Genomic DNA, 15,362 nt, shown 5'->3' on the forward strand with positions numbered 1-15,362 from the left:
CTGCTCTTTCACATTGCTTCAGTCTCAAGCTATACTTGGGATCACATATAGTTCAAAACATTTGGAATCATTTGATAGCAATTATACAGTGCTATATTCCTTTAAGTTGAAAAATGCAAACTTCAAATGATTATTTTTTGCAGTCTGAGGCATCAAACAAGGACAGGGTTGCAGCCTTCATTGATTCTGCACCAACACTTGCTCAGCCAGTGAGTGAAGATGTGTCTGTCTCAGACAGCCAGTCAGAATCCATGTCTCCAGGTGGCACCCATATTTTGGTGCCACAGTATCAGTTCCGCTTTGCACCAAACTACAGGGAGCTCTTCTTCACCATGTTTCAGCAGGCCAAGAACAATATTCAGGGACGGGGCTTCTCGGTGTGAATTAGATATCCAAAAACATCTTTGGGGCCAGGGTTTTCAAAGTCAATTGGATGGTCAGGAGCTAGGGTTTTCAGTGTGAATTGGGTGGCTGAGAACCTCTCCAGGGGCATGGTTTTTCAGCGTAAACTGGAGGGACAAGAATATCTTCAGGGTAAGGGTGTGAGTTGTACGGCCAAAAACATCTTCCTTTTGGATCACTATGTATAAAAAACCTCTTCAGACTGGCAAATAACCTGGAATGTGAACAATTATGTGGAATTCATTGGAGCAATTCCGTCTGTTGTACATACTGATCATAAATCCACAGCATTACTGGAAACAGTGGTGATAAGCTGCAATATTCACTTGAGCGTACCAGTAATTGGACAGAAAAGGAAAATGTCCAGTTAGTGATGAATCCACTTATGCTGGCACAAGACTGTGTTTTATATGTATATAAGATGGAGTCTGGCAGGTGTAAATAATGGCACAGTACTAAGGTGTGATTATGACAGTATTAGATGAACTCAAGGCATGCTAGTATTATACCATACTGTACATCATTCATATACAGTGGAAGCTGTCTAAACCGGCACACACTGGGACTGCAGAAAAATCCGGTTTAGACAAAGTGCTGGACTGCAGAGCTGATAATAAGTGTACAAGTCATGGATGAGACTGAGAATTTATGCTGGTGTTGACAACTTGCCGGATTGGACAGATGCTGGTTTTGACAACTTCCACTGTAAACAGGAACACTGTTCATCTTACCGTTCAACCATCCACATCTTTTGTTGGTAAATGAATCGTGGGTTCAGATAATATTTGTATGTATTTACAGGTTCCTGACAATCCAGAAAGTGGGGTTTCTGGACCAGCAAGTTGTCTGTTTCCTCATTTATAAAGCTTGTATTTTAAAGATAATATTGATTACCACTCCTGTTCTTCATGATCAGAGTCAATATTGATTTTCTCTGAGATATAGCAGTTTGTGATAGAAATATAACATCGTAGATGTTGGTTACTATGTTGATGTCTTTAGTGATGATGATGATGATGATGATGATGATGATGATGATGATGATGATTTATAAAATAATGATTACTATTATGGTAATGATGATAGCAGTGAGACAGATGAACAATTTGTTGAAAACAGTGTGAAAGTTGTTCCTCACAGTGTACATGAGGCAAGGGTGAAATACAAACATTCCATGCTCATCCATTTCCAGCATGCACCATATTTGTTAATGAAAGGAATGTTATGTTTATCACTATTAACAGTTTGTTTTTCATTTTGCCTGCTGTTGAATGTTAAGTGTAAGATATGCATTTTGAAACACACTTTCTGACAGTTTATTTGTGTATGTGTTATTTTCAATTTTATGCAATGTGAGTCACAGTGAGGGCAGATTTTCAGGCATTGCTTTTATTGCTTCTGAATGATTACCATGATAACACTTGGACAGAGTTTCATGGTAACCCATTATCACTCTTAAGGTCATCTGAGGAAGACTGTGTGGTCTTCTGCGTGATTGTGTCATTGTGCCGTGGTGATATAGATGATGCTCATGCTATTGACCACACGTTTCTAGCCCCTTTCATGTTACAAGCTGGTTTGAATCAGCTGACTCACCCACCAACAGGGAAATAATAAAGCAATAGGATGCACATTTTGTTCAGTGGCTGCTGCTTAGGTGTTTTGCAATCTTAAATATTTTGTCTGTGGTTATGTAATTGATTGCTTTCTATGCAATCAAATTTGTTGGTATCGTTTGTAACTCTTTCCAATGTTCAATACACAATCTGTATTTGTTGACACTGTGGCTGTCCCACGTTTCTTGAGGCTCTTTTACTGGGGACTGAATTAGCTGATGAATGTTACCTCACAGCTGTCTCACTAAAGATATATGTAATGTTTTCCTCTAGTTCTGTAGGCCTGCTGTGTCAGGTTACTGATGGAGGTTACTGTCATTGCTTTGGGACGAAGTACATGTATTTATATTAAGTAATCAGTGGCTGCACATTTATGGGAATATTTTGAACAAATGAAAATGGGATAAATATTTTTTCATGATAACATGTATGAAGGAGATCATTTTCATGAAACACTTTTTGAATTTGTGCAAACTTTTTTTATTTTTCAATTTTCTCACAAGATGAATGGTGAAAATTATTTTTTGTATAGTTAGTGACTTTCTAGATCCCGACGACAATGTCATGAAAGTTCTGTGTATTTTCTTAAGAACTTTCATAAGAATTGATTGTGATATTTTCTAAGTCTCTTCACACATGAGAATATGAAAAACATATGTTGTTTTTTACTTTTTCTATCATTCTTAGTTCACAAAATGTGACAATAGCTTCTTAGGAGTAGTCCACAATGGGCGTAACAGATTCAGTATAATATCTGCCATGATCTCAGTATGTTTAGGTGAGATTATAGTTAGTGTGGCATATCATATAAGAGGTATGAATGCTACGCGAAAAGTTACAAGATCACAGACTTATGAGAGCTTTGTGAAATGGGGCCCAGAACTGTCCATTTTATCTTTGTTTATAAGATACAGAAGTCAGCATGGTCAGATATACAGGTAAAAGTGTTTTTAGAAATTAGGAATCTAAATGCACATTGGCTGATTTGAGGTTCAACTGCATAGTCTTATCCTCATGCAGAAAGGTTGTATTTCTGAGTAATTGAAATACGAATATAATGAGATTGCGAGATTTGTTTTGTGTTAATAGTGTCAACATCAGGACAAGATTACCTCTTAAACTTGTGACAATCTTTAAATATTTTTGCCATTCTTATAATAGAATCACTTAGTAGTAACAAGTGCACGTTGGTTCATCTGTCTCGTACACTTCTGTGTTAACTTCTATACTGATGACTGTTGTAGTGACAGTTCATCACATCATATACAGCTTAAGTGATAGTTCTTCACAATGGGAGCCATCGCCATGTTTACCGTTAACACTTGCAAACTTGCATTTCACTGTTCTGTTGAAACACAAACAAAAATAGTGCTTAAAAAATGTTAACATGTATTGCTGTATTGAAGTCAGAGGATTTGTTGTTATATAGTATTATTTATTATGATGTATACAAAATATCTGACACTGATAATGTTCGTCAGCTTATTGCATGTTTTCTTACTAATGGCTTTTTAGATGCCCTAGTTGACACAGGAAAGTTAATTTAGGTATGATTTTTTGTAACTGATGAACCTAATTTTACTGGAGTATACTTCACAAATGCAGTATTTTTTATTTGTTTTAAACCTATTTATTTCGTAATGACATGGGCAGGCAAACAAGCCACGGGTTTATTTAAATGCACTCCAATACAAAGACATGAGAATATGCTGCATGTCAAGTGCAGACAAGTATACTGAAACATTTGCTCACATCCGATTCTAGTTCATAACTACCAGTTATGCAATAATATAATTATTAGATACAAGCAGATAGTAAAAAAATTTAAGATCAGATAGGTTAATTATTTCAACCAGATTCTAAGGAAAATATTATATTATAATAATTTATGTATCATTTAATAAATAAGCAAAGCCTTTAGAAGTAATTATGAGAGCTGTTGGATTACACTTTTACATGCATTGGACTTACAGAACACTTCTGTAATGGAGTGGTTCATGTGTGTGGAATTGAAGTTTTCAAGAAGCAATATTCTATTATTATAATTGAAAATGAGTACTCTTCGACACAAGTTGATTTTCTTCTGAGATGAAGTTTTGTCCAAAAACATAATTGACTTTGGAATAATTTTTTACTCCTCTGGCTATTCGTATTTTCCATGTCAGACACCCAAAACTTTTAAGTGGAAGAACAGGTAGAACGAATGGTGTCTATCACTGGAACATATCTAAGTTTCAGATCAATATTTAGGAGTTTTACCATTTTTTAATGCATTTGAAAGATGTATCTCATCCAGTCTGATACACAAATGAAGCATGAGAAAAGCTGTCCCGATGAACACAAAAGACCTAATTCTCAAGTTGATCTTTAATTGAACTCCACATTGACTTTTCTTTCTTGGAGCCGCTTTTTCAAAGGTTGATTTAGTTATTTTGTGATGAACAGTTAGTTCTTACAGGTGAAAATAAAATGAAATTGATTAGCCAGGTGGTTTAGTAGCTCTGGGTGCTGATCCACAAAGCATTCGTAAAGTTACGACCTTGTCATAGGCTTACAAATGACATAGTGCTGTGAACATTTTGTGGATCAGGTCCTAGGCAAATAGTGGGAAGTTGATTCATTATCTGTGTCTCATTGTCAGTTTTGTGTCTGTGTTTGGTCAAATACATAAAGAGTAATTTTAAAGTCACCTTATGACCATGTGACTTAATGTTGGATGGTGACCTTCCTAATGATTGCCAGTACATGAAACCATTCCAAGTTGTGTAATGAAATAACGGTACCCATAATGGTGGACTGTACACAGGTTAATGTGTAGTAACTTCCTGACATTTTGAGCAAAGACATTTGAGCAATCCTTGGTCAGGTAACTAATATGACATTTCAGTCACTGCATTGTCTTGACCATCTTGGATTATTTATAGACCTCCATCATATGTTGAATGCAGTGTTAAACCAACCAACCAAACTGAATAGCTGTTGATATGATGATAATGAAATGTGCAAACCCCTTCTAAAGGATTAAGACATATATGGTCTATAATTGCTCCATGTCATTGGTTATTCTTTTCAGAAGGTCCAGAGAAATGACCTGCAGAGAATAGTTTTAACTCACAAACATAAGTTGGAATCAGTTGTATTACTAGTTCTAGTGAGTCCCGGTTTGACAGCCAAGTCTAAATGTACAGTACCCTGTGGGCTGTTTCAGCTTGCAGATATGTATGAGTGGTAATACAGAGCAGCTGTAAAAAGTCATTTCTTGAACTCCTTGATACTGTGTTTACTGGATGTTTGACATTTGAGGCAGAGTATTTTCCAGAATGTTTATCTGTGCAGTTTTATTTTTGTTTAAGGTGATAGAAACTTTGCGGCTGTATGTCTACTCTTGTTGATTGTTACTGGGAAGTAATTCCATATAATGCCCAGGAATGTTAAATTTGGTGAAATGTTAAACTGTATCATATCAAGACAGGTGTCACGTGTTTATTCATATATTATATATATGCTTCACTATGAAACGGTTTTTACTTATTCATTTCAGTTTTGGCTATGAATTAAGTGGATTATATATCACCGGAAAAGGAATGTAAACTTTTGGATGTTGCCTGTTAAACAATGCATATATCTATTCATGGAATGTCATAATTCTAATGGCTTTAATTCTGATGGGTTTACTTTCTGGATGGGATATGAGACTTGATGAGGCAAATGTATAAACTTTATACAAAGGTGATGTATGTTTTGTTGTTTTTGCCTACTTAACTGTCTCCAAAATAATGATGTATGAACACATTGTGTGTGGGTAAGTGAACTGATGCTTTTCATTTTTGTTTAATTTTGAAAGACATGTTGACTGGTGGTTAGCTTTGGGAGAGAAATCAGCAAACAGGTGAGAGATTGCCAATACCTGTTGATGAAGAGTGGCATGTTTGGGAGGTCATTAAAATATGCTTGTGAAAAGTAGCGGAAACTGAATGACACAAATATTTGGGGAGGTCATGACTATACAACATGGGAGGTCACAACAGAAGCTTGTGCCAGATTCTGATTGGGTTAATTAAACAGGTTCAAGGGAGGTCACTAGTACAGGATGAAACCAAGTCCATGTTTGCTGTACTGTTTGCTGCACCAGTGCAGTTCCTAGGAAGGTTACCCTTACAGTTTCAAGTGAAATCCCTATTTGATGTACTGGGGAAAGTGACCAGTACAGTACCTGGGGAGGTTACCCTTACAGTTTCAAGTGAAATCCCTATTTGATATACTGGGGAAAGTGACCAGTACAGTATCTGGGGAGGTTACCCTTACAGTTTCAAGTGAAATCCTTATTTGATGTACTGGGGAAAGCGACCAGTACAGTATCTGGGGAGGTTATTGGGAACGTCACTAACACTAACACTGAGGGGCAGTTTGCCTCTAACGGTTTTGGGGAAATCCCTATGTCAGGCCTATTTAAAAGAGGTTTAAAGGAAATTAAACTGAGTGTTCGTGTCGTGGATACTGTGTTGGCTGTTACCTTGGACTGTTAGGTGAATACACGTCTTAATAATGTAACGTATTCCTTTTATACAACTATTACTAGGCGACAGAATCAACACAGACATCAGATGAACATCCATACACCATCAGGCAGGGTTTCAGGTATGCGAGGTTGCCATAGAATCAGACAGTTAGAGACGACTTTAGGTTTACAGAAGGCTGCTTGGTTTGCAGTTTTAAGTATAGAAAACAGATTTCCATATGATGACCAATCTTATCTTTTGCAATATTTTTTGTGGAGAACCTATCAAACGTGTGATATCAAATAGATGTAATGAAACGAAAATGCCCATCTCCTACTAGTTCATACGTACGGAACAGTGTATGAACACCTCTCGCACTTGCACTTGGGTAGACATTATGGGCGATGTCCCCTCGCCCTTTACATCCTTCTATTCCATACATCCCCGCACCCTTTCCGCAAGTCCCCAGAAAAAATGTGACTATCTGCACCTATTTGACACGTGTGAAATGTTGTATAGTTAAAACCATATTTTATCTGACATTCCACAGATAGCAGAAACGAGGACACAAGAACTAACAGATTTTGCGTGTGACACAACTGTACGGCTTCTGAACCCTAATATACTGTGTACTCCCTGTCTACATGTGACTTACCTCTGAGGTGTGGAGGTTTCACAACAACACTGTGGTTTTACTAATTGCCAAAGGCATCAGATGGTGTGTGAAAGAATCAAGGGAAATTGAAAGAATAGCCAAACCATTGTCACAAAATTGTCAAATGTATATTGTATTCGAGTGAATACGGGAAAACAATTGATTTATGTTCCAGTTGTATATGGGACTATGGGGTAGCCTATAGTGGTTAAAGTGTTCGCTTGTCAAGCCGACGGATATAGTGTGTGAAGCCCATTTCTGGGATCCCTCGCCTTGGTATTGCTGGAATATTGATAAAAGCAGGGTAAAACTAAACTCACCCACTCTCTCAAATTGTATAATCGGTTGCTGTCCAGTTGTGCATGTTTTGTGTGATATTATACTCACACCACCTCACCATATATATTGCCTTTGTCTGGCTTTAAATACATCCGCCATTTGTGAAAGTGCAAACACATTGAAAATAACCAAAATCAAACTACATCAAAATCAAACAAAGCTACATTAAGCAGTTCGCCAAACACTTCAACATTTGAGAAGGTCCAGTCTTTAACTAATACCTGTCTAAACTCAACACGGGTTGTTTGAATTTCTTCAACGTTTTACCGGTTCCCGGGACGGTTGCGTTTCCAGTGTTTTGACTGGTTCGAGAAATTTTCATTCGTGTTGCGTGTATATAATTTCCGTCTATGTCAAATGTGCTATTTTTAAGAATTCATTATAACATCCACCGTCTTTAAACTTTAAGGTCTAAAATTACACCATAAACGCTAATACGACCACGTCATATCACCCAGCATTCTGCGATGGTGTCCAAGTTCACAAAGAAAATGGCAACAAAATGTGTGTGTGAGTGTATATATATAATCTTATATTAGGCGTTAAAAGTCTACGACAAATTATACATCTACAATTAACGATCTTTATTTTGTGAAATATTGTACACAGTCATCACAACCATGAGCTGATTGTAAACTTGTCATCATTCTGACCAGAGAACATCACAGATAGTATTACTAATCTACATCAATGATGTTTCTTCAACGCCACCGTGGATCAGTGGGGATGCTTATATGACACTCTCAGGTCTGTGGCTAGCGCGCTTGTACATGCTTGTGGCTTGGGGCCGGTGTAGGTCTGACAGATTAACTTGAGGAGGTCTTCCTGGGCTGCCTCCTGTGTCGCGTTTGTGTGCTGACCATTGATGACGATCCAAGGGACATACTCCACCCCCTCTTTCTTGGTGGCCACGCCCATCTCGTGCTCCAGTTCGTTGCCCTCCTCACTCGTCATGCAGCTCTTGATGTCGGACTCCGACACGTGGTTTCTAACAGCACACTGGTGTTAGAAGAGAGAGTGAGTGAGTGAGTGAGTTATAGGTTTAACGCCATTTCGGTAACTTATCCACATAAGCCTTGATGTATGGGGTTTCTTTGGTTAACGCCATTTCGGTAACTTATCCACATAAGCTTAGATGTATGGGGTTTCTTTGTTTAAGGCCCCGCTCAGTAGTTTTTTAGTAAAGTGACGACTGTCTGCAACCAATCGAGTTCTGAACAGATAATCCAGTGATAGATACCATCTACCAAACTGGGACACGGTGACATGTGAGTGAGTCACGGACTCCTGAAGATCCGAGGTAGAATACAAGGGCTGGTCAAAAAGTTCTAAGCGTTCATAACTTCTAGACTGGTGACACCAACTAATCTTAAGGGTGTTGTTGGACAGTGTTTTTCGTCATGCATTTCCAGTTATTTTACTCAGATAGACCAACTAGTTCGAAAGCATCAGGTCCTTGAAGCATACTGGGGTATACATGCGAGTCAGGCTCGTTGACATGGTTGACACATGTCATCGGGTCCCATTTGCGCTCATCGATGCTCATGCTGCGAAAGACTGGGTTGTCTGGTCCAGACTTGACTATTTACAGACCGCAGCCATATGGCTGTAATATTGCTGATTGCGGCGTAAAACTAAACTCACTCACTCAGTGAGTCTCACTACCCATACCCGCTAGTTCCCTCTTACGACAAGCGTGGGCTACTGATGATCAATTCTATTTTGAATCTTGCATACTTTTTTAATTATTGCTACGCGAAGAAAAGATTGAGTGCTCTGGGGTTAAGACTGGTTTGCAATATCTGTCTACATCAAGGAGAATAGAAGCTATGGATTATCCCAGGTAAGAGGTAGCAATAATAGTTGAGTGAGTTGGGTAACATCGGCTTGGGCCCGCATGAATGAGTTCATGGTCGAGTGAGGTAAAGGACGAGCAGTGAGGTTTGCTATAGTGAGTGAGTGAGTGACGAAGGTGTTGTTCGAAGGACATGGGTTAACGCCTCAATTTTGGGGAGAATCATTGAAACCCAAGAGCACGGACACTGGCTGGACAGACCTAAAAAAAAGGACAGTCTCTTTACTAGCGCGCGTATAGCCACCCTGAACATGTACACAGCCCGTGCAACGTCGTCTCATTGACTTCACCGGAATCTTAAGGAATGCCTGAGGCAAGTGGTTCCACTCAGACACCATCCTACGTTCAGTTTCGTCCCAGAATGTTCAATGATTCAATTATGGTTTTGATGCACTGTCTGTGTGGATGTTTCGTGTGGACGTCAAATTACATGACATCATCTCATTTGGGATCATTACGCCACTTTAACATGAACATCCCCCACACGTACATACTTACTTTGAAATACTGTTATGAAATTTCAATTTTTCAAAACGTGCGTAAGTCGTATCTTTTGCTGTTCAGTGTTGGAGTAGCCTGGTAGTTAAAACCTCGGCTCGCCAATTCCCTGGTTCTATTCCCCATATGGGTACAACGTCTGATTTCCCCGCCGTGGTATTTCTGGAATATTGCTGAAAGTGCCTTAACGCTAAACCCACTCACATACAGCAGTAATACAACAAAGCCACTGATCATCAGAGCTATTCTGACAACAAACATGGATGTGGCCAGGATTCCCCTGATGTCTTCTCAAGACCACAATCACTATGTCCAACCCTGGCCTGGAAATGACTCCCAAATGCGTTCCCTCAGTACTGAGACATATTGCAGAACTCAGTGGGTGACTTCCAATGCAGCTGTATAGCAGAAATACAACGGCACATGGAAAGCCACATGGCAGTCACCTGGCTGGTATGCAGATACACTGTTAACCCTTGTGAACCCTTATCTACAGACAGGATTACCTGAAGCGTGTAAAGCTAGATTTGTGATTTTACTTATGGAAATATTGACTTACCGTTTTGTGCACCGCATCGGACCAACATTTCCACGTTTTTGTCAGATGGAACTCACCAGAAGGCTTACTGGGATTTTTGTATTGTGCGCGCTTTGATGAGTGACCCTGAGAGTAGCTTTTGCATCAAAATATCAGACGTGTTACGAAAAGAAAAATACTAACATTTTTTATCACAGCAGGCCACAGGACGTGTTCATGGGCAGCGGTCTCCATACAGTTGAGGAAGGGCAAGTAGGCTGTGGAGTTGAAGGAAGTAGTCTGCAAGGCGCAGGTCTGGAAGTGGAGGAATCGTGTTCGTTTGGTAGCCATGGTTTACAACGAATCAGGATATACTGATGCTCCTCTTTTGTTACCGTACAGTCTGAGTACATTGTCAAATATTACCTCAGGTACGTTAGTACAGAGTTGGTTTTGCTGACGTTTTGCTGACAGTGTGAATTTTGTTAATTAACCATAAGTGATAATCATAAACATTACATCATTACAAAGCGAAGACAAGGTGTTAGTTTCACGGTAGAAATACATCAAAACAATTGTTCGTTTTACATATATCGAGGTGTGTGATGTCTGAAACACGTCAGTCATAACTCGGTTGCAGCTGTGTAATGTATCTGCCGTTAATCCATGATGAAGAGGTCAGAGTGAATGTTGTTATATGAAATATATATCGGAGTCAATATCTTTCAATGAGTGAGTGAGTTTAGGTTTACGCCGCACTCAGCTATATTTCAGCTACATGGCGGCGGTCTGTAAACATTCTAGTCTGGACCAACCAATCCAGTGATCAACAGCATGGGCATCAATCAATGCTATTGGATTCGATGACGTGTGAACGAAGTCAGCGAGCCTGACCACCCGATCCCGTTAGTCGCCTCTTACGACAAGTATAGTCGCATAGGTTGCTGAAGACCTATTCTACCACGTACCTTCACTGGCCCAGCATCTCTCAGGCTACATTAGGTCGACGTGTAAAAACGGAGGCATGACCACACAGACAGGTTCCTGACAGCCTTGAACCCTATTCATAAGGCATTCGTAGCACTACGTTATTCGTAACTATAATATAGAATTACGACAAGTCGTAAAGTTACGAACGCTTTGTGGGTCGGAACTCTGGACAATGGTCCGTACCAACCAGATATGACTTATCTGCCTGGGGCTCAATTCACGAAGCAACCTTTGCTGACATTAACCTGAACTCCCATTCTTTACCTTGGTGACTTACAATCACCTTAAAGCTAGGCGAAAGGAGGCCCAGGTCTCTCTAATCACTTGACCTTCATTAGTCAGCACTTTTCGGCAATCAGGGCGTAGGTGGAACCTGTTCTTGTCTGTGTCAGTAAGCTACTTTACGCCATGCTATCAGTACTCACTGCAATAAGGTTGCCCTCGCATTCCGATCTCCCGTGCTGACACGTGAAGATCCATTTGTTGCCCTCCTGCTTCTCCTGCAAGAGGTATCAGGGAAAAGATAAGGACATGTTTGTTTACAGCGCCAGGTTCATACCGGCTGAAGATAAAAGAACACAGCTGCTAGCCTGCACCTTCTGGAACAGTAATGTTCGGCTTTAGTAAAACAAAAACAAACGTGACCGCACTCTTGCCATTCTCTTCAGTACAGAGTACACAAAGTAAACCCATAGACAGTATTTCAGAAGAAAATGATTAATCGTTGCAAATCCCCTTCATGAGGTCACATTATGCACGCCAGTGTGACTTTGAAGTACGAAAAGATCTAAAGTTGCTGACTGGTGTCGAATGTCGTATATTACATCATATACACTTGCAACAATTTTAAGTGACTTATACGCTGAATGTCAGCAACCAGTATTATCTGTTCATAAAAAACAGAACATCCAGACCAAAGAATAGAAGGATAGTGTGTTATAAAAGATGAACAACACCTTTACAATTCTGACGACAACGAACATGATGGTATTGTGCCCACAGCTTCAGTCAGTAAGTATCATTCGTGTTAACCATGGACATCAATGAATTCGCTAAACAGTCACAATTCTTCACAGAGTGTCTGTGCTAACCTTGTCATGCTCTTACTTAACAGTCGAGGATTTAACAATCAAGGTCATAATGCAGGTGTCCTATACATGAAAAGCCTGGGGATTGTACTGTCGACGTCAAGACATTGTGTGGAACCATGTGTTTTCTTGCTGAAACAGGTTCCACAGATTCTGTTGAAAGAACTGTAGTGCAGTCTTGAAGAGAGTTTGGTCAATCTTTCCCTGTCCCGTGGTGCTTGATGAAAAAACCCTGCGAATTCTCTTTTGACTAGACTTCCGATGCTGCATCGACTTGACTATGGATGCCATATTGACTTTACAACGGATGCCACATTGACTTGACTACGGATGCCAAACCGACTTGGCTACGGATGCCAAACCGACTTGGCTACGGATGCCAAACCGACTTGACTACGGATGCCAAACCGACTTGGCTACGGATGCCAAACCGACTTGACTACGGATGCCAAACCGACTTGGCTACGGATGTGCCGCACTGGCCTGTTTACTGATTGACATTGCTACGGATGCCACGTTGGCCTGTCTACGGATGCCACATTGACTTGACTGCAGATGATACATTGACTTGGCTTCGGATGCAACAGTGATTTGACTACTGATGACGCTTAGATTTGGATACATATGAGGCACTGTATTATTTACCGATGCCGCATTGGTTAGGCTACCGATGCCCCACTGACATTCATTCTCCTGGTCGGTGAGATATAAACTCTTGTATGACTACCCGAAAAATCCCGGAAACCCCAAACATCAACCAGTCCGCCCCTAGCAACGACTGAGTGCTGGTCACTGTTGAAGTCTTATTTGACTTTCTGATGTATTTGAGAGAGAAACTGATCTTCTATGCCCTAGTCAACAGATCCCGATGTCCAAAAATCGATGAGCAAAGGTAAGGTATTTATTTTATTCTGTTTTTTAACTTGTGGTTTTACTCAGTGATATTGCGAAAATATTGGTAATAACGACCTTAAGCCATATAGTCACCCAACTATGACAAGCACAATGTCCTAAGGAATTGATGGACTCGCAGTCTCAGATCCTGATCATTCAGTGATTAGTAGTTTCCGACGACACGCATCCCGATCCTCACTGTGGAGTTGAGTACTTACTTCAGCATTGCCGAATGGTAGGACGGTGATGTTGAGGATGTCCTTATCAAGCTTGATGTGGGTTGGGTACAACTGTTCAGTGATGAACTGCTTACAGAAAGGACACAAGGTCTCGTAGTACAACACCAGATTGACAGGTGGCGCTGCTGCCCGATGTCTCCAGTCATGGGCCGAGCACTGCTGTGTTACCTGTAGTGATAGGAAGCGTTATAAGATCTACTGTGAAAGTAGTAGTTGCTGAATCTGTTTGCATTAACGCTGATTCAAACGGTATTTCAGTTATATCAGTTGTGTTAGTGAGTGAGCGACTTTAGTCACTCTCACGCCGCACTCAGCAATTTTACAGCTATGTGGCAGCGGTCTGTAACTAATCGAGTCTGGACAAGACAATCCAGTGATCAACATCATGAGCGTAAATCTACGCAGTTGGTATATGCTTAAATGTCTAAACTAAATAGACAGGTAAATATGTTTACTTGTTTCTTGTATTTAGTGAAAAAGAATATTTTTTTCTCTAAACTGTTAACCATACATATGGATACGTTTTATGATGCGTATGTGGGTGAGTTTAGAGCTATATGGCTGCGGTTTGTAAGTAATCGAGTCTGGATGAAACAATCCAGTATTCAACAGCATGAACACGATATACGGAGTTGGGATATGGTGACACATGTCAACCAAGTCAGTGAGCCTGAACACCCGATCCCGTTAGTCGCATCTTACGACACACATGGGTTACTGAAGGTCAGTTCTAACCAGGATCTGCAAGGGTACCTTGCGGTAGCTCATTGTGGGAGGAAATACAGATGATGTAGGTCTTTCACAAGAACCGTGAATATTCAAGAAACCTTCCTTGATTTTATGTGACCGATAGATGAAGATTAAATCAATTTTCTAATTGTGTTCCACCCGTGAAGGTCCCGGGGTAGAATAGGCCTTCAGCAACCCATGCTTGCCATAAAAGGTGACTATGCTTGTCGTAAGAGGCGACTAACGGGATCGGGTGGTCAGACTAGCTGACTTGGTTGACACATGTCATCGGTTCCCCATTGCGCAGATCGATGCTCATGTTGTTGATCACTGGATTGTCTGGTCCAGACTCGATTATTTACAGACCGTCGCCATATAGCTGGAATATTGCTTAGTGCGACGTAAAACTAAACTCACTCACTCACTCTAATTGTGTTCTTACTTGACAGTCCTCGGCTGTTTTCCTGGAGCTACACCACAGACGTGACGGCAGACGACACACTTCCGCACTACAGACGGCAACGACGGTGACAACCAAACCCAGCACGTTATGCAACATGATGTACTATTCTAGATTGTGAGGCTTCTAGGTGTCATTAAATACAGATCTGCATTCTGTGATCACGTGGCCGTCCCAGAAACATTGTCACCACAAGATAGAACAGTCGCACACCTGGTCTTACACAGCCGCAGTGACCTTTGAGAAGGAGGCAACTTCAAAATATTCCCAACCTTATCAGTTAGCGAGTTAGTAAGTGCGTGTGTTAGGGGTGGGGGTGGCTGGTGAAGGTGTGCGTTGCGTTCTATTCGTCTTGAGGATATCAGTATGTTTGCTTTGTGTTAATTACTGTGGCACATCAGCGTTGTGAGATAAAATTCCCCTTAGTGATTCAAAGGGACATAATCATTGATTTTAAGGACTCGAACTCAAGACAAATGGTTTCTGATCGGGACTTACCATTGAGTCTAACAATACTCAACTTAGCGACGTGTATACAAATCTGGTAGTGTGTTCCATCTGTATGTTGCCCGTAACCGTGG

General features: G+C 40.4%; 2 protein-coding genes across 2 annotated transcripts in view; one reads left to right on the top strand and one right to left on the bottom strand.

The window, feature by feature from the left end:
- The window catches only part of LOC137277883 (intermembrane lipid transfer protein VPS13B-like), a 57,148-nt gene extending 51,397 nt beyond the window's left edge, over positions 1-5,751 (top strand). The window contains exon 50 of the mRNA XM_067809869.1: positions 144-5,751. Within this exon, the coding sequence (XP_067665970.1) occupies positions 144-383 (240 nt within the window). The 3' untranslated portion in view covers positions 384-5,751. The remainder of the gene's footprint in view (positions 1-143) is intronic.
- A 2,329-nt stretch (positions 5,752-8,080) lies between these two features.
- LOC137276769 (gamma-interferon-inducible lysosomal thiol reductase-like) lies at positions 8,081-14,971 on the bottom strand. The gene is made up of 5 exons (XM_067808410.1): positions 14,764-14,971; positions 13,572-13,760; positions 11,797-11,871; positions 10,586-10,696; positions 8,081-8,510 (listed from the first exon to the last, which is right to left on the bottom strand). Exons 1-5 carry the CDS (start codon positions 14,878-14,880, stop codon positions 8,229-8,231), a joined length of 774 nt encoding a protein of 257 aa, XP_067664511.1. The 5' UTR covers positions 14,881-14,971; the 3' UTR covers positions 8,081-8,228.
- Between the last annotated feature and the right edge of the window lie 391 nt (positions 14,972-15,362).

This window comes from Haliotis asinina, chromosome 3, assembly GCF_037392515.1.
Source record: "Haliotis asinina isolate JCU_RB_2024 chromosome 3, JCU_Hal_asi_v2, whole genome shotgun sequence".
Lineage (NCBI taxonomy): Eukaryota > Metazoa > Mollusca > Gastropoda > Lepetellida > Haliotidae > Haliotis > Haliotis asinina.